This window comes from Halichoeres trimaculatus, unplaced genomic scaffold (genome assembly GCF_033239565.1).
Source record: "Halichoeres trimaculatus isolate MK-OKI-2021-1 unplaced genomic scaffold, fHalTri1.1 fHalTri1_scaffold_10, whole genome shotgun sequence".
Classification (NCBI taxonomy): Eukaryota; Metazoa; Chordata; class Actinopteri; order Labriformes; family Labridae; genus Halichoeres; species Halichoeres trimaculatus.
In genome coordinates, this window is record NW_027437187.1 from 18566688 (window position 1) to 18585026 (window position 18339).

General features: G+C 41.0%; 1 protein-coding gene across 3 annotated transcripts in view; it reads left to right on the forward strand.

Moving 5' to 3' along the window:
• Positions 1-13052, forward strand: part of syt7a (synaptotagmin VIIa) — a 114433-nt gene extending 101381 nt beyond the window's left edge. For 2 of the 3 annotated variants that reach the window (XM_074677405.1, XM_074677404.1), the window contains one exon: positions 524-13052. In XM_074677405.1, coding sequence (XP_074533506.1) covers positions 524-628 — 105 coding nt within the window. In that variant the 3' untranslated portion in view covers positions 629-13052. The remainder of the gene's footprint in view (positions 1-523) is intronic. The other variant, XR_012598887.1, reaches the window with a different exon arrangement.
• The last annotated feature ends 5287 nt before the right edge of the window (positions 13053-18339 follow it).

Sequence of the window (18339 nt, forward strand, 5' to 3'; positions counted from 1 at the left end):
GTGTTTATTTTAAGGTTTGATTTATGGCGTTCGAATAAACACTGAAACCAGAGAGGAAGCAGTGTGCTTGACTCTCAGCAAAACCAAGAAAATCTGCTTACCAGCACTTTCAAAGGCTAACTAATGAACCCATTATACCCTGTTGGTAGAACTGTTCAATATCAGAAGTGTGTAAGAGACAGTTTGCCGTTTCTCTGGAAGGTTATGTGCTGGACTATTTCTTGACTGGGAGCAGTTTCCAGGCAACCATACTCCAGGGAGTTTCTGCTCCCAGCTAAGAAATAGGCTCATTGATTAAGGTTTCAATGGCAAAATATATTTCAAAATCCATTCGTTATGCAGCATGTGAGAGAACTCTTTCATTTCGTTACCTTTCAACTCAGTCCTCTGCTTCCTCGTGCCGGTCACATGTCAAAAACTGCTCGATCATGTCGACCACTGCAGAAAAGGTGCTTTCTGGTCTGAATCAAGCGCACAACATGTCTAAAGTTTTGTGCCTTCTCTTCTTCTCCCTTTCTCTCAGATCTACCTATCATGGAAGAGTGGACCAGGGGAGGTGAAGCACTGGAAAGACATGCTCGCTCGGCCGCGCACTAACGTGGCCCAGTGGCACGCTCTCAAGGCCTGATCGCACTGCCCAGCTTCCTCCATTGCCCCTTCCTCATCTCCTGCTCCTCCCTCCCTGCCTTCTCCTCCTCTTCCTCCTCCCACTCCCCTCCTTATGCACAAGACTGACTTGCTGCCAGGCTGCGAAACACGGGTACAATTAGCCATCTGCTCTCTTAAACCTTTAAACTGTTCTTTTTTTCTTTCAAAGTCTTCTTTTTCCTCCTCTTCATACAGCCGTGTCTTAATTTCTGTGTCCCACCACTTTGCCAATAGTCCCCCTGTTTCTGACTGTGTGTGTGTGTTCGTGTGCGTGCCTGTGTGTGTGTGTGTTTCCTTATGCACTTTGCCTGCGGAGGTCTGAAGTTCAGTTCTTTGATTCTGAACTGCTCTGCAGCCCTGACCCATTTAAGGTGCCAGTCCCGTGGGATCACAGAGAATCTTAAGTAACAGTTTAATCTCATATAATCCTATTGTATGACTATTCCAGGTACACAATGCTATACAGTATGTACTATATGTACATATACATATGAATATATTAGCCGTAGAGATTGGCAGAAGTCCCTCTGTACACCACTCGTATATGGTGTGTTAATCATAGCCTCTCTGCTGGTCCCCCTCCCTCACTGTCTCCTCATTTGTCTCCTCATCCTCATCAGTCTCAAGTGTACTATATCCTCCTCTCATTTCAGTCTTCCCTCCTTTTACTCAAAAAAAGGTTTAATGTTCAGCCTGACAATGTCGAAAGCAATCAATACTCGGTGTGTGAAACCAGCTGAACTCAAGATGGAAGTGTTGATAGTGCTGTCTCTTCTCTCCCTCCTCTTTTTTTCTTCACTAGACTCTTCTTTATCTCCTTTTTTTTCTCTTGTTGTCCCCCTTTTTCTCTCCCTCTGGCACAATATTAGTGGATCCCCTCTTCCGCTCTCTCTGGACGCTTTTCCTGTGCCCCCCCTTGTCGTCTGTGTGCTGTGGGTGCTGTGCTGTAGCTCCAAAAAAAAAAAAAAAATAGAGATAAAAAATAAACAACCAAACTGAACTTTCCAAAGCTGGGAAAGCTGGGAACTCTACAAACTTGTGAAAAGGATCGCTCCTGATTTTCCAGACATAAAGCCCTGACACAGAGAGAGAAAAAAGAAGATGAAAAAAAGAGAGACACACCAAATGAATCCCCGGTGATCAATGATGTCATTTTTCAGCATCGCCTACTGAGAAATTTCAAATTTCAAATCTTCCAATGTTAAGATAAAAACCAGAAGCTCAGAGTGTGCTGTTTGTGCACATACACACTTCTGTCTGTTATTTGATGCTACGACTCCTCTGTGTGCCCTGTGCTCTTGTTTTGTGCTGATGGGGGATTGATCTTCTCCAGTTTGGACTTGTATGGTGTTCTGCATTAATGTGCGCCTGTTGCCTTGTGTGGGTGGGTGTGTGTTTGTGTGTTTGAGTGTGTGTGTGTTAACAGGAGCAACACAATCCTGACTAGGCAGAAATCTTCTTCTCTTTTCTCTTTCTCCTCTTGCGCTCTTCTTGCTCTTCTTACTGCCATTGTTTCCCCATCCTCCTTTACTGCCCTGCCTTCCAGACGAGGGCACGGGGAAGTTCTCTCTGCACTTTTTGAAAATGTAATAACAACAATAACGCTGATGATAGTTTTGATGATGATTACAGTACTGGTGAAAATTAAGGGAGGAGAGTCTGAGAGGGGTGAGCAGCGGTTGGGGAGAGGAGACGTCCGCTCTGTGATTTCAGGGTTTGGAGATTAAGTGGAGGACACAGAGGATGGGTGTAGGGCTCTCATCCTCCTCTTTCTGTGCCTCTTTTTGTCCTCAATGTACCTGTGTACATGTCCATGTGTGTAAGTGTGAGCATGTGTGTTAGTGTCAGCTACCAGACTCCCTGTGGCAGGCTGTGTGTGTCGGAAATGTCAGGCGAGGATGAAAAGATCAGTGTGCGATTGTCACGTTTAGGCCGACATTGTTGCAGTGCTGCTGCACAATGTGTTGATCAACAGGAAGCGCCTGGGTCATTCTGCGTGACTCTGTGATGGTAAACAGTAAGAGAAAGGTGTGTCTGGCTTTTACCTATGGAAGAAAAATATATCAGGCCTTATCTAACCATGTATTGCTCTCAGAAACTATGAATGATGGTGTGTTGCAGAATGTGGGTGTGATATCAGATGGCGCTCTGATCTGCCACCATGATATACTGTAGAAACAGTTTAGACATTATCTTTTTCCTGAGTGCTTAAGAGCACCGCAGAGAGTACTGGGATCTGCCCTGCTTGTCAGGCACATTCAGCTCCGCTCCATATTTCTGTAGCGTAAATAAAAACAGTCATAAAGCAGTGACATGAAAACCATCAGCCATTAGGAGCTGTTCTCACAGACTCTCTCTCAGTATCCTCTGCTAATGTAGCTATCAGACTGGCTGTGATTTCATATTCACAGAGCCCGGTTAAGCATAACCCTGTCAACTATTTAGGAATGATTTCAGTAAAGCAGCTTTAAAAATGAGAAACTACCTTTCAGACATCTCCATTATTGGACTGACTTAGCGAGTAAACGTAATCACTGATTTGTTTTTAAGTTGAAGCATCACTGCCTCTGTTCATGCAGCAGGTTTAGTTCCTTTAGTTCCTCCTGCAGAAAATGTAGAAGCTGTGGGCGCAGGTTTGGATCCAGTCCAACACTAGATTTTTGTCCAAGTCCTCCAAGTTTTGTAGCAGCAGGCAGAATAAAAACCCACAGTAATGACATCCACTTAATGGTAGTTAAACAATGCTAAAATCTTTGCAATCAATTTCTGCATCCAAATTTAAATTTAAATGATAAACCTGCTTGATGGTGTGTAACACAGTGAAGCAGTTTACACATTTCCTCATTTCACTGGAGTGTTTCATAAATGATTTAACCAACAGTCATTTATCAAATAAACATTTGAAGATACTTTCTTCCCAATGAAACTAACAATTTTGTTTTTAATAAATCTGCATTGATGTTGTTGACATTTTTGAAATGCATGGCAGGGGTTGGCATTGCCCTCCCTTGAAATCTGATTGGTCATCCCAGGTGCAACTAAAAAATCCAGCTGTGTTTGGCTGTTTGCCTTTTAAGAGGTGGGACTAATTTTAAAAGCAACAACACATATGTACCGTGGCTGGTAGGTACCAGTGAACAGGGTTGCAAGCGGGACAACTCAATGGAAGTACAGCCACAACAGGAATTAAAAAAACATAGTTATCCCAACAGACGCAGAAAAGTTTTTAAAGTAATTGATTTTCTTTTTTACTTTGGCCATGACAAATATAGCTTCATAGGGGTGTCACCTTCTGATATCCTTCTTAGTACTTTTATTTTGTTATTTACTAGTAATCCATCATCTTTTATTTAGCTTTATGAATCAGTCATGTCATAACTTTAGCATAAGAGCTGCATTTATCACAGCTGAAGTTAAAAATTAAAACAGTAATTTCACAAATTTTCTGTGTCCATTAAGATAAATGTTCTTTTTCTGTTGTGTTATGGCTTTTGCATTTGTGTTATTGCGTTTGCAAATCAGCTGACACATACCAGCCACCGTACATATGGGATGTCATAAAACTGTTTTTATATAAAACTTTAGTCAAACATTTTCACTTTAAATCCTTGAGTGGTTAAGATAAGAAGATTCTTTTTTTTTCTGTCAACACTGTTGTGCTCTCCTCTGGAGGTAAGAATAAAACAGAAGAAAAGATTTAGGTAAAGACAGACAGGGCCGAACATTGCCAGGTTTATACAGCTCATGTGAGCCAGATTTAATTCCTTTGTATTTCATCTTCTATAGCAAAGCTTCACCAGATACCTGTGAACTGGCACACGTTGCACTAGAACTGAGAAGTTATAAAACGATGGTTGTTTTTCAGAAATCTGGAGAGACAAATTTCACTGGCACTGGTTGTTTCTCAGGTTGCTAACTGGACTGTAAAAAGTGCAGCACATGGAAAAACAAAGTCTGCACTGAAGGCATTTCTTACTAATCTCTGGCTACACCAGATTATTCAGTACATGACTGTTGTTCCCGGAGGAACATGAAGCAGTCAAATGAAAGTCTATGGTCGAGCTCCTATGAACTGTGCTTCAAATGCTGAGGGTTTCTCCTGCTTTTATTTGTTTTGATTTATAAGAATGATAACCTTAAAACTGCAAGACAGGTTATGTAATTTTAGCCTAATCTACACCATGTTAGTCCTCGTCCTGAGTCTGTGTGAGCCAGTCTGGTGAGCACACTGTGTGCTGCGAGTGTGTTCTGGTAGTGTGCTTTACGTGAGTCTTGGTCCTGGCTCCTGTGATGCGCTGATCCAGTCCAGCACCCTTCAGAACAATTGGCCAGCCGTGAAACAGGGCCTACTGTTTTGACAGCCACTGCCTGCGGTGTCACAGCACATTACACTCCCATTAGATGGTCAGAAAGGAACAAATATCTGCTTCTTGGACCAGGACGGCTCACTGTTTGCAAAGGTAATACTTGCTGATAATAATAATGCAAAATACGGGCGCTCTCATTAGTAACCATGAGGATTAGGAAGGGGGATAAAGGCCCATCACTCAGTGAGGAAAATAATTGTTCGGCCAAAGCGCTGCTGAAGCTATGAAAACAAATTGTGATTCCAATACGCAGGTGTGCAGGTGATGAGTCAACAAAATACCTCTGCCAGTTCCTTTCTCCAAGATTGCATGTTGCACAAGCGGTGATAAATTGCTGTGCTACAGGAGTTTACAAAGCTTAGTCATCACTGACCCTGTAAACTGGAGGATATAGTTTTATTTTTAGTAACATGAGGCACAGTGTGATGCAGCTGATCCTCAAAGGTAAACTGGAGGCTGCTGAGAGCTACATGGTTAAGCCTTTTAAAACTTACACTGAGTGCTTTTGAAATACAGACAGGGTGCAATATGTCGCTCATTAAAGCCTATTTTATTTCTTATTTATAAGTGAAAGTTAAAAAAAATTGTATTGTATTTCTCTTATAATTATTAAAATGTTTTGTATGCTCTTTTGTACATTCAAAGCCATTCTTTAACAGGAAACAATTTTGTCTTTTTTTGCTAATCCTGCTCCAATTTCAACCATTAGTGCAACAATTTTTTTTTACAAAAAGAAAATTGTTTTGAGGAAAACAACTCCTGCTTGCTAACCCACCTTTTTCTCCCAAACTTAACCCACAAGGGTCTAAACAAAGGTTTTCTGATCTGATCACAAACACTGTAACTTAGTATAAAAAAAGTAATAGTCTTCACTTTTACTTAGTAAGTCAAGAGACAACAGTATAAGATTGAGAAAACTCCTCACGGTGCCTTTAACAAATCTGAAACGGCTCTATTTTCACAAATTATGATGCAGACAAATGAAAACAACATGAATTGATCATTTCAAAATAAGAAATTATTTACACTTTTGGAAGCACAGTGTGCCACAGTGGTGCAAAATTGATCACAGAGTATCCAGAAAGCTTCAGACTCCCTAAAACAACCAGCAGTCTCAAACATAATGTCCTCTTGCTGCCAGCTAGTCAAACAACAGTCACATTAAAACGGATGGTAAGCTCAGAGCCAAACACTAAAAAGCAGAGAGCAGTGTCCAAATCCACTTTTATTACTCTGCCACCTGTCTCACACCTCCAGACGAACCGTGTTTTGTTGGCAGCAGCTCTCTAAGCAGTGACCTTCAACTATCCTGAACTCATGAATACAGTGAGACAGCGCTGCAGATGCTCCCAGTCAGGACTTTAGTTTCAAACTGACTCTGTTTGGTTTTTCTTGTGTTTAAACTCATCAGTGCCTCATTTCTCATGAAGCCAAATGGTATCTGCTGGTGTGGATGATTACTGTGATGAAAAGGTTGAACTTAAAATGATGGACATAGCCAATACTGCCATAACTTTACCACTTAATTAATGCTTCAAACTGTTTTTATTTATGAAAAGGATGTTTTCCCTCACAGTTAGCCTTCTGTCTGGGGCTCTCTGGTTTTCTGCACATTTGTTTTAATTAGATCGCTACACTTGGGTTTTCTGTCACACTCAAACAGCAGCCGACTGTAGGGATATCCATGAGTCATTTTGAAAGACTGAAAAATTGACTGAAAAATGTACTTTCACATTCAATCCCATACAGCCAGTCAGCCTTTGAGGAGCTTAATAACTTTCATGAACCCTATGACTTCTTTCCTCCAGCTGTTACAAGGCGTTCTTGGTGTTTGGTGAAATATCTCTGACTGTTGGATAGTTTGCTTTCAGATTTGAACAGTCGGCTAAATCTCTTGATTATTTTGATCAATCCATGCAAAACAGTTTCAGATGTAGCTTATTTTTGTGCAAATTACAAAACCTTGGCTAGCTAAAAAGCAAAAGGGCAATACACAGAAGCTGTGTTGAAAGTCTTGTTCAGAGGGTCACATGAGATGAAATGAAGTGATGAGCAGTTTACGGGGGTTCAGACTTTTATTCACAACCTCAGTCAAAATGGGAGTTTTGTTGCTTCAACAACAACTTTTCAATTTATAATTACAGTTGTTTGCATTGTTGGATTGTTCCCAGAGGAGGTTTACTGCTTTTACTTTTATACTTTCCACTATTTACCTGTTCTGGTGAATCACCTGTGCCCAATGTTATTAATGTTTAGGACCAGTTAGTGAGCTCACTGCATTAGGTCAAATCACAGTAACATTTAAGGGCATCAGATGAGGAAGTAAGTTCAGATAAGTTAATTTCAGGTGGCCATGCCTAACAGTATACCTGTTTAATCCATAGACTGTTTGATAAATAGACAAAGTATTGGTGATGTCACCTGCCTGTTTCTTTAACAGCAAATCATCAGTAGTAACCATAGACTGTAAAAAAAAAATGGACGTCCGCTTGCTAGGCTCGAAGTGAGGTCTGAACAAAAACTGCTTCCCCTGGTGGCTGGCTGCAGTATAGGTTTAAAAGCTTTTCAGCCATTCCAGATGGGCTGTGGTCAAACTTTAAAAAATTAATACACCTCGTAGAAATGTTTCTCACGTCCGATTGTTGTGGTGACTGAAAAATATCATTTGGCTGTCTTGTATTCAAGTCCTCTTTTTTTCTGAAAAGTTTCATTTTCATTAGTTAGGCGAGGTTAAAAACGAGGCTTTACTTAACATTTAACGATGATTGACATATGCCGTTCTGGTATATTTTTTTCGGGGATTGTAAAATATGTTGGGAGGTAGAGTCAAGAAGTGATTAGACTCTCGAAAGAAAAAAATATTATTTTTCTCACCTAGCTCCACTCAGATTCTCCCAGAATCCCTCATGGTCTCTACTGCGCAGACTCTGGCTGCAAACTGCTACAATGGTGGCGCCTGTGATGAGGGTATTTTGGCGTCAAAACCGTACAATGATAAATGGCAGAGCCACGCTGTCGACTCCATATACAGTCTATGGCAGTAACAGATTCAGGGCCCTTTCCTGTCAATCAGCTAAGCTGTGCCTCTGATTGGGTGATCTCCAGTTGTTAATATCTTAACTGCAGAGTTAGAAAATCATTCACCCCTGAACTGTGTGTGCTGTTAGAGAAATAAGCTATTTAGACTGAACTCATTTTTTGTACCAGGCTGCTAACATGTTCATTTCTACTGTGAAAACAGCTTTGTTTGGCTTGATGTGTCTGTGGTTTCCCATATTCCTAGAGCCACCCTGAAGTGGACACTCTACGAACTACAGATTTAAGTACTTTCACATTGCCTCATATTTTTAGACCGGAGGTTGCCGCTTGGCTTCACCTTAACATGTTATCTTTACCAGTGACAGCATGTTAGCATGCTGCCATTAACATTTAAACCAAAACATGTAGTAATCAGGCACTGATTAGCTGATTACTAGCTTGGCCATAGACTCAATATGCTGCTATTAGTTATCTCAGTATGAAAGAGAAACATAACTTTCAGGTTGAAAACTTTAATGTTTTTAATGGTTTTAATTTTCAGAGAAATTCTTGCCTTTTGGCCTTATTTATTTTTATTTCTTTGGACAGTCTAGTAAGAGATCCGTCTCCTGGAGTTTTTGTCTTGTCGAAAATGTTTATCCATGTGTGTCTCAGCGAATTTGTCATCATCACCAGCAGCCTTCTCTTCCTGTTTTCTTTCTGATTGAGAGAAAGCTTTATTGGCTTTGAGGGTCACACCTGTTTGCCAGAGGATTAGTACGATATTCTTTGTCTGATGGTAATGTTTGTCCTTGTCGTACTCTCAGCTTCTTATTTTGTGACGTTAGGACTTTCTTAAGACGAGCGTCAATGACTCACTCCGTTGGAAAGGTGCCTGCTTTGCTGTAGTTTGTGCAATATTAAATTAAGGCTACACTGTGCTTTAGGTGTGTGTGTGTGTGTGTGTGTGTGTGTGTAACTGTAGTAATCTCATCCTGGAGGGACTGCAGCTGAGGTTTTATTCTGCTGAATCATATTATGACGGCTGAGTCAGCCCAGGAGTCTGGCTCTGGCTCACCTTTGTCTTTTGTCCAGTCAGTGGTTGTGTGAGTCTCACCCTGCACAGACGGACCTCGCCTCCTCCAACTCCCCCTCTCAATTGTTTTAAGCATCTGGTGAGAAAAGCCGATGTGACTCCTCCCAATCAGGGTTCAAGTAAGCATTATTTGAATGGTAACAAAGTGATTATGAAAACAATAATGAGTAATAATATCTTTTCTCTTTCTGTTCACATTTGACTGTTGGTCAGTGTGTATGTATGTGTGTGCTTGGTGTTCTTGTGTTGGGTTTATTTCTTTACAAAAAGTGATAAGAAAAACCTTCTGTTTTTGAAAACTTTATGTAAATATCATTGGTGAAAATTAACATTTGTTGTATGGCCAAGTTTTCATTTGTCACTTGAAATGATGAAGAAAACAATGATATTCATGACTAACAGTGGTGATGTTGATGACGCTGAAGCTGATTATACCTGCCCTTCTTGAATAAGGGCTTTTGATGTCCGCTGTATTTTTGTTGAAGGCGTTGTGAGGTCGCGGCAAGAGAAACAAAGGAAAGGAGTGATACCCAACACATCCGGCGCCCTCTGTAGCAACACTGCCACATCCCTTTTAACCACCTACGCCTCCAGGAAATAGACTGAGAGATGCTCATGTGGTACCAAGTGTAGCCTGTGTTCTTTATGCCACACACTATCTTTGTACTCTTACTACAAACATGAGAAAAGGAAGCTCATTTGGCTCTGTGAGAGAACTGTTCTCCTCCCTGTGGAGTCAGTCTGCCCCGGTCGCTTGGCATCACATCTCACCCTGTCTGCTCATCGGCACGGGGATTTACTGTAATGCCATTGTGTTAGACAGGATTGGCCCTGTACTGACACTGATGATGCCTTCCTCATTGAATTTGGAGTCATTATTGCTCAGCTGGAGGCCACACATGGGGACAGCCATGTATTGGGGGGAGGAGTGGAAGGACGTACAGCATCCTTCTGACCCCATAAAGACGATTTGCATGCTTGTGATTCAGACTCTTTTTTTGGGAGGGGGAGGGTGTAGACTTATGATTAAGCACAACTGACTGCCATGAACTCGCCACATAATATGCCTGTCTTCTGCCTAGTCCGATATGTATAAGAACTCTCAAGCTCTGAAAAAGAAAAACCCAGGATTAGAGCAAGAGCCAGACTATAAACCACCATTTTGCAAACGGAGAGGATGTCAGGGTTCTTAATGGTTGAAAAACTGCAATAGAGATTAGGATTTATCATTCCAATGTCCAAAATATGCCCTGTGCCTTGTCAACTAACAAACATTCATCCTACTGCCGCTTCCTAGATGAAAAATGCACAGGGCTGTAGTCCAGTTTCTCCTCTGCAGGTGTCTGCACGCCCACTCCTCTAGTTTCAATATGCCGCAGTCGTATGTGTCTGTTTGGGCGTGTGCACGGCGCAGGGATGGAGCTTATCAGTTTCACATTATTTTGAGCACCGTCTTCCCCACAGACGTGAAACGCTACAGCAGATACTCCTAGCAGCTGTCTGCAGGAAGGACAGTGGATACAGTCCTGTCTCATTTGTAACACCATCTTTCAGAAGGAGTCACGCAGAAGATGAAAAATACACAAACACACACACACACACACACACACACACACACACACACAATTTTCCCTGTGTCAATGCACTGAAGATAAATATTCCTCCTTTGTCCCCTCAAACCAGATCCTCCAGAATACTTTTCTGTCCTCGCTGGTTGTAAATAGACTTCAGTTAGAGCAGCCTCTAACTCCTGCCATAACGTGGACATTTTGAATCAGGTAGGTAATAAGCAATACACTCAATCTATGTAACGCCATATGAAGAAATTATACTCACTGAGTCTGAATGTGACTCCTGTTTGCGTTTAGGGATGTGGAGGGTAACACTCCTGTTTCTTCACTTCCTTTTCTCCACTTGCCATGGCCCACCTCTTCAACAAAGAGTGCTCTAACTTAAAACACACAATTGTGATGTGTACAATCTAATTTAATGTATTTATTTATGTATTTTTGCCAACTTTGTATAGTGTATAAATATCTATAAATATATGAAAAATGACAGTACTGTATAGATTTTAGCTGCCTGGTAAGGTTAATAGTATATACTTGGTAGACTAAAAGAAAAAGCGTAGAGCTGTTCAAAAGCCAGTCATTGAGAAAATGCTTTCTGTAAAACCTGGTGCCACTGGCTGTTTTTATAATCTAGGTTTCGTTTTGGCTTTATTTTTTTATTACCGCCAGTGGAAACCAAAAGTGTGTTCTTCTTTTTTCGTCTGTTTGTTTGTTTAATCGGTTGGTTCGTTGTTTTTCAAAAATATTTCTTTTTGCCTTGACGAGACACAGCGAGGTTCTGGCAGCCAGGAGAGTGCAGTGGAACGCAGACCAGGACCCTGTGCAGTAGTGTGTATGTGTGTGTGTGTGTGTTTAGGTGTGCGTCTGTCCATGGTAGTGCTAGTGCTCTCTGTGCAGTGCCTCCTTCCTTCCTCCCTCCCCTCTCTCCTTCTCCCTCCCTCCTTCCCTCTCTGATGTAGTTTGTCCTGTGACACGGAGTGTGTTAAGGTGCAGGATGACTGTTCGCTGCAGCCGGCAGGTGCCCTCTCACTTCTGTCTGTCTGTGTCTCCTCTGTTCCTCCATTACAACTCTTCATTTTAATCCTCCACCACGTATAGATTTCCACTTCCTCTTGCTCGATTGTTCATTTGCCCCCCCATTCGGCTGGTAATGTGTACACCAGCACAGTCTAATTTTCCAGTAATCCATGCTTCCTCATCTATCTGTGATTCTTTGTCCATTAGCCTCTCTCATCCGTCACTGTAGAGCACCTTGTTTTTTGCAAACCTCTGTAGACCGGAGAAGGATTTAACACACACACAACACAAAAAGAAAGAAGATCCTTGTATCTCATGCCTGCTCATACCTTTTTGTTTTTCTTCTTTTAATCTTTCTCTCTGTTCTGTCTCTGAAGAGAAGAGCAGCTGCCGGCTCAGCCCACAGAAACACAAAGCAGCCATATTCAAATGTCAAGCACAGACTTGAGACTCAAATACCTGTTGTGGTGGCGTCATCGCTGCCATGTTTGTAGCAAGAGCAAGAGAATAGCCTTAAAGTTTGGACCAGCTACATGTTAACGTAGTGGGATGTGTGCATTTTGTAGTGGATAATGATTACCTTCCCTTTTCCCACACCAGATTTATTACGCAGTATTCTGATGTGTTGCTTGGTTGCTCTGTACATATCTGTGTAGTACTTCTGTTGATGTCCCTGTGTTGGTATCGTAACGGGTTCTTACTGGGCGACCTCCACAGACGTCCTCTCCCACCTGTCTCGCCTCATTTCCTCCAAAACAATTCAAGACATTCCATCTGAATATCAACTTGAGAAGCATTTTAGAGATGATTCGATTTTCATGTAGCCTAAGAGAGATCAGACTGAACCACAGACAAGTCTGCCGGAGCCATCATAATAACCGGGACGTCTCGTCTGTGCTCACGTCATACTCGCAACAGACTCAGCGCGAAGACCCGTGCCTCTCTGCTCCTCTAAACACTGCCCACATGCACCCACCTCACCTGGCTCTAAGAGGCCAGCAGGTCACCACCTGGTTGAAGAGCCTGTGACTTCCAGCAGGAGAGGTAGGTGAGGAGGTGGAAGAGCCCTAGGAGGCAGTAGAGAGGCAGTATGCGGTCTCGTTCTCGGTCAGGAGAGGAGGGAGCAAGGGCGTCTTGAGGTCAAACCCGGTAGCACTTTGGTTTTGCGTTCCATGTTTTTTAAAGCCTCTCCTGTTTTTTGGCCGAGCGGACTGTGATCTTACTGGTTGATTTTCTCGTACTCCTCCACCCATCAGTGTTACAGAGTGTGTTGGGTGGACGGAGCCTTGGAGCTGAGCTCTGATATTGTTCCATATTAAAGAATCATTTTTACAACATTTGTGTCTGGATTCTGTCTGTTGTTCTCTCTGTTCCACATTTTTTAAGGTTACTGGAAGAGTGATGAACGTTCACACTGGAGGCAGCATATGGTCAGAAGTCAGTGGACACTCAAACACTACACCACCATGTGATTGATAATGATGTGATAACAAGGTGATTTTCCATGGCAAATAATTTCCTCTGAGCCTACAGTCCTTTATCAAATAGATTTTCTGGTAGAGCCCAACATTAGCAAAGCTAGCGCCACCAGCCTTCCCTCTTCTTTAAGAAGACCATAGATTAAACCATGGATCCTCTTCAATAATACGGTATGGTTAAAGGAAGGCGCCACTTTGTTTTCAAACTGTAGGGTCTCAACACTATGGAGTCCACAGAGTGCCAGTCCTGTTGTCTTCATGATCATTTACATCATCTTCTCATTCCACTATGAGGTTGACAGTATTTGTTATGGGCTTAAGTCTTTGCCAAAACTGTTGACATGCTATCAAATCTACACAGTACTTTTGTTTTTTTTTTGTAGTTACTGTTTTTGATAATTAGTACATCTATTTGCTCCCTCCCTGTTCCCATTTTCAGCAGCAAGCATGTGGATCTGGTCTGAACCGTAGTGTAAAGCCATCTGTCACAGTTTTGTGGAGGGAGGGAGAGTGACAGGAAGATTTAGGCTCTTTTCCAAACCGCCTACTACATGTGAATGTAGTAGGTAGTGGGCACCACAAACTGCCCACTGATAATGAATGTAGTTCATGGTATGACTGTTCTGTTGGATCTTTTTGGAGAATATTACTCTGGTTTTCAGTTAAGGAAAGCAGAAGTTCAGCTGGTGAAATCTATTTAGCTTTTTTAGCCTTTACTGTAATTTTACAAAACTAACCATGGCTAGATCTTGACATTTATGTTATTAATATGCAGAGACATTGTTAGATGATGCATTTTACATAAATCAGTCAGTGTTATTGAACAATACAATAACAAATAAGGGAAATTAATGGTAATTCTTTTTTAAATAAAGTTAAGCAGGGGGAGGAAATGGTTATTAGATTTCGGTGAGGAGTTCTTTTAGTGATTATGTATTTTTTGTGTTTTTTGTCCTTTTATCATTTTCAATGGTTTAAGATACATTTTACATTCAAAAGAAAGAGCAAACTTAGGGACAGATTTCTGGGTCCTCTTTTTAGGAATCAAAAGTTTAGAAAGGCATCGAATAATATTACAGCAGAGCTAATCAGATTTGATTTTTAATATTAATCCAAAAGTTATATCTTTTTATTAAAATTAAATCTGGGACGGATTGACTTTTTATTTTTACAGCTGATGGGAAAGCTGCCTCTGTATCATCTATGTAAGATTTGTAAAACAAAAGTTATTAAGTGGTTTGTATGGACTTTATGGACTTTGATGAGTTTTGTAGAAGTAAACACCTCTTGAGAGGAAGTTCAGAGATGTACCGATGTTTCTTTAACATTAATTCACTACAATCTCACAGATGGTTTAATGTAAGTGTTGATGAATTGTAATTTTGATGCTAACTCATTTCAGTAGGTGTTGGTAATTCACCTAAACCTGAGTGTCATCTGCGTAGATAAACATCATTCATTTTGTGCATTGTGGGTAAATAGGTAGAATGGCCCATTACATACTTTTCTCAGATTAGTAGGACTTGTGAGAGTTTTGGCATACTGCAGATCTTACAAGTTTTTGCATACTGCCTACTACATAGGCGATTTCGTCTAAATCAATTTGCACTGCTAGTGTAGAGGTCAATTTGGAAAACAACCTTGTTAGAGCTCGAAACATAACAACATTTTTAGCCCTAAATATAATAACATGTTACATTTTGGGTCATTCTTATATTTTGGGTTTTATTTATTTATTTAATTTGTTTACATTTTGGGCTCAGGACTTTTGTTACATTATTCATTCATTCATTTTCCGAACCGCTTATCCTATTCAGGGTCACAGGTTTTGCTACATTATAAACAAGTTGTTGCGTTTCAGGCTTTATTACATTTTTTTTTAATTACATCTCAGGTCATTGTTAAATTTTAGGCTCTAACAACCAAAGCAACAACATCAGTGACATAATGAGTCATTATGAGTGCTGATTTGTTAAAGTAAGAGTACAGGAAGCGTAAACTGAGACAGAGCACAGAGTTCATATTAACATACCTGTTAACTGCTAACATTAAAAGTATGTGTCATTTTGCAAAGAAGTCTTACTTTTTCTTTAATTGTTTCCTTTTTGTAAATTCTAACAAAGAGTTATAAAGGCTGCTGAAATTGTTTGGTTCAACTTAGAACAGAGACTGGAAAAAAGTCTTTCTCCATTGTTTCCTAACCTACAATATGCCCACAGAGCGACAGTGTGAAGTGTCACTGATGTTTAGCTCTGAGGCCTGGTTCACACCTCCCACACAAAAATGGGCCAACTATTTCCTCTGTGCACTGCTGTGTTGTCAGGAACAAACTTTTGTCACAAAGTTGGAAATAAACAAATTTTTCTTGGCCTAAAAAAAGTATGCAGTGAGGTCCAGGCTGCCCAAAAACACAACCCAGGAACCAAACAATGACAAGCGTGCCCACGTTATTACAGTGCTGGTGTATCTTTGGTGTGCATACAGTCTAATTAATCCCCAGTATAAATAATTAGACACCATAATGACACCGTTCTTGTTAGACATGTTCCAGCATTTGCTGATAGAGGATGTAATTTGCAATGGTTGTTTTGCCTTTGTCTGCAATTAAAAATGTATAGTGAAGCTGTGCTTTGGTGACACATCAGTCAGCATGAAGGTAAATGAGTCTCACAGCTATATGCTTCACTCTAAAGGAATCTTTCATCCCTTTTTCAAGGATGGTGACAGATTTTTTTTTCCACTAATTAGCTCCTGCATTGTTCCTACAGTCTGCTTCCCTTTTGACACTGCCTGTAGATTTAACAGATGTGTAGGTGTGTGTGTTTGTGTATGTGTGCATTTCAGTTTTAAACCGTCAGATATAAACAGTAACTGCTTAAACATTCAAAGACGTTTCTTACAACAATAATATGAGGGTGAGAAGATTGTTTCTCTTAAATCTAATCAGTTTCTCTTTGAGTTAAAGAACAGCCTGTCTTATACCTGTCAGGAGAAGGATCTGTTTTGACTTTGAATGTCTTATTTTATGCCTGAATCCCCCTCTTTCTCATCTCAACCTACCTCCTTAGCAGTACAGTACACACACATACACACACACCGGGGCTGACTGAAATATGAAATGGAAAAAGATGACAATGCAATTTACTTTAAACCATCCGTGCCAGATTTGCCTATTAAGTAGAGAAGTCAAAAAGGAAGCACAGAGAAGATAAAACCCAGAACAGTGGAGAGTTGAGGCAGAGCGAGAGCGAGCACCTCTGAGACCTGACACACACAAAGAGCGGTCTTAGCGCCTGAGCTGTCTCTTTATGTCTGTGGAAATATTAATTCCATGCTATTCTATTGCAGACATAGGAACATGTTATTGAACCGACAGATAAAACCAGGAGCTGCAGAGGATCAGGGGCAGAGCTGGACAGGAAACACAGATGAGCTCCTGCAGACGGGGGCCTAGCTCTCCGTCCTTCCCTGAACTACAACAGACGGCTGCAGGCGAGCCAAGCATATCTACACGACGGGAGACCCTTGCTTGCATCACCTCTGTCTATTTTTAGAAGTACTGCACCCACCTTTTTCTCCTCTTTTTAAGCTCCCCTCTGTATTCTTAGTGACATCTCAATGGCAAACTGTTGCAGGACACACCGTTCACAGTGTTATTGAAAATTTGATCAAGAATCTGAGCCTGGCTGGCACTCAGGACGTTTACAAAATGTGGATTAATTAGATTGCAGTATTTCAGAGGTGAACAATCACATGGGTGGCTCAGAGTCTGCAGGCGAGTACAGCAGGTGCTCCCCCTGATCAGTTTCTCCTCTGACTGTGGAGGAAAAGTTGTCCTATTAAGAGAAATCATCTGGTGCAATCTTTGACTGGAATGAAAATAGACACCCAGTCTGTTCATGCTGTATGGATCCCTCTGAAATTAGAATTACAAATGCCAATAATGTGCACATTGTGTTTAAGAGAAAAGAAGCAGGAAATGAGACTGTCACTTTCAATGATGCAGACGCTTCCCTGTAGTTTTTTTCTTTTTCTTTGGAGAGGATAATGAACAGTTCCAGGCTTGGCACGACAGCATGTCAAGCAGGAAAGACTGTGGGACAGCAATGCAAGTAACAGCTTGGTAAAGATAGGCTCCACCGACTGCCAACGCTGGACAGATGGAGGAAGGAAGAGGAGAAAGAAGAGATGCGGCAGAGGTGAGGATGCAGTGTGAGTCCAAGGAAATGTGATGAAAAAATGAGTAAAGGGAAATTAATGATGAGGAGGTGGCAGTGGAAAAGAAGTTCAGGTAGTCTCTCTTTAAACTCTAACAGGAGAGGAAAGCACACTGTTTGCAGCCTTCGCTCCCTGAGCAGGTTGTTAAAAAGTAGAGAAAAACAGAGGCCACGTTTTAATTTAATACAGGGCTGTTGGTGATTGATTAAAGTCCAAGGATGTCCTGTGAAGTTGCTCATGAGTCCACCTCAGACTGTCCTAAATACACCAGGCAAGGGTATGTGATAATTATGTAGATGTATGGATGTAGATGTAAAGATGGTGTTCGGACATTTTCTCCTGCTAACAGCAGAGAAAGATATCCCTCTCCTGTCTGGGATGGACTTTATATATATATATATATATATATATATATATATATATATATATATATATATATATATATCTCAAGATGTGATGTAAATTTCCAGCCATCCATCATTTTTACATAACCTTAGACTGGCTGGACTGAAGTCAGAGCCACCATGGCATCACACTGCCCTCCAGTGGACTGTCAGACAAACTGAATGCAGGATTTGAAGACTGAGAGGCCAAAACGTGACGAGATAATCAGTTATGACCAGGGAAAGATTATTTACACTCATCATCTGCAAAAACACGATTCAAGTACGAGATATTAATTTGTTTAAAAATCTGAAAATTTTATCAGAAAGATTAAAATGTTTGAAGTAGACATCACCCTGCATCTGTTCATCCATTACTTTAACTGGACACACCCCAATACAATAATGACAAATAAAAAGTCTGTACTTTTTTTTTATGATAGGTGTAATACTTACTGTATGGTATCTTTAACAAATGTAGAAGTGTTTCCTTTACTCTCCGACTGTAAGCCCTCTCAGTTATCAAAAAAAAAATGTAAAGCA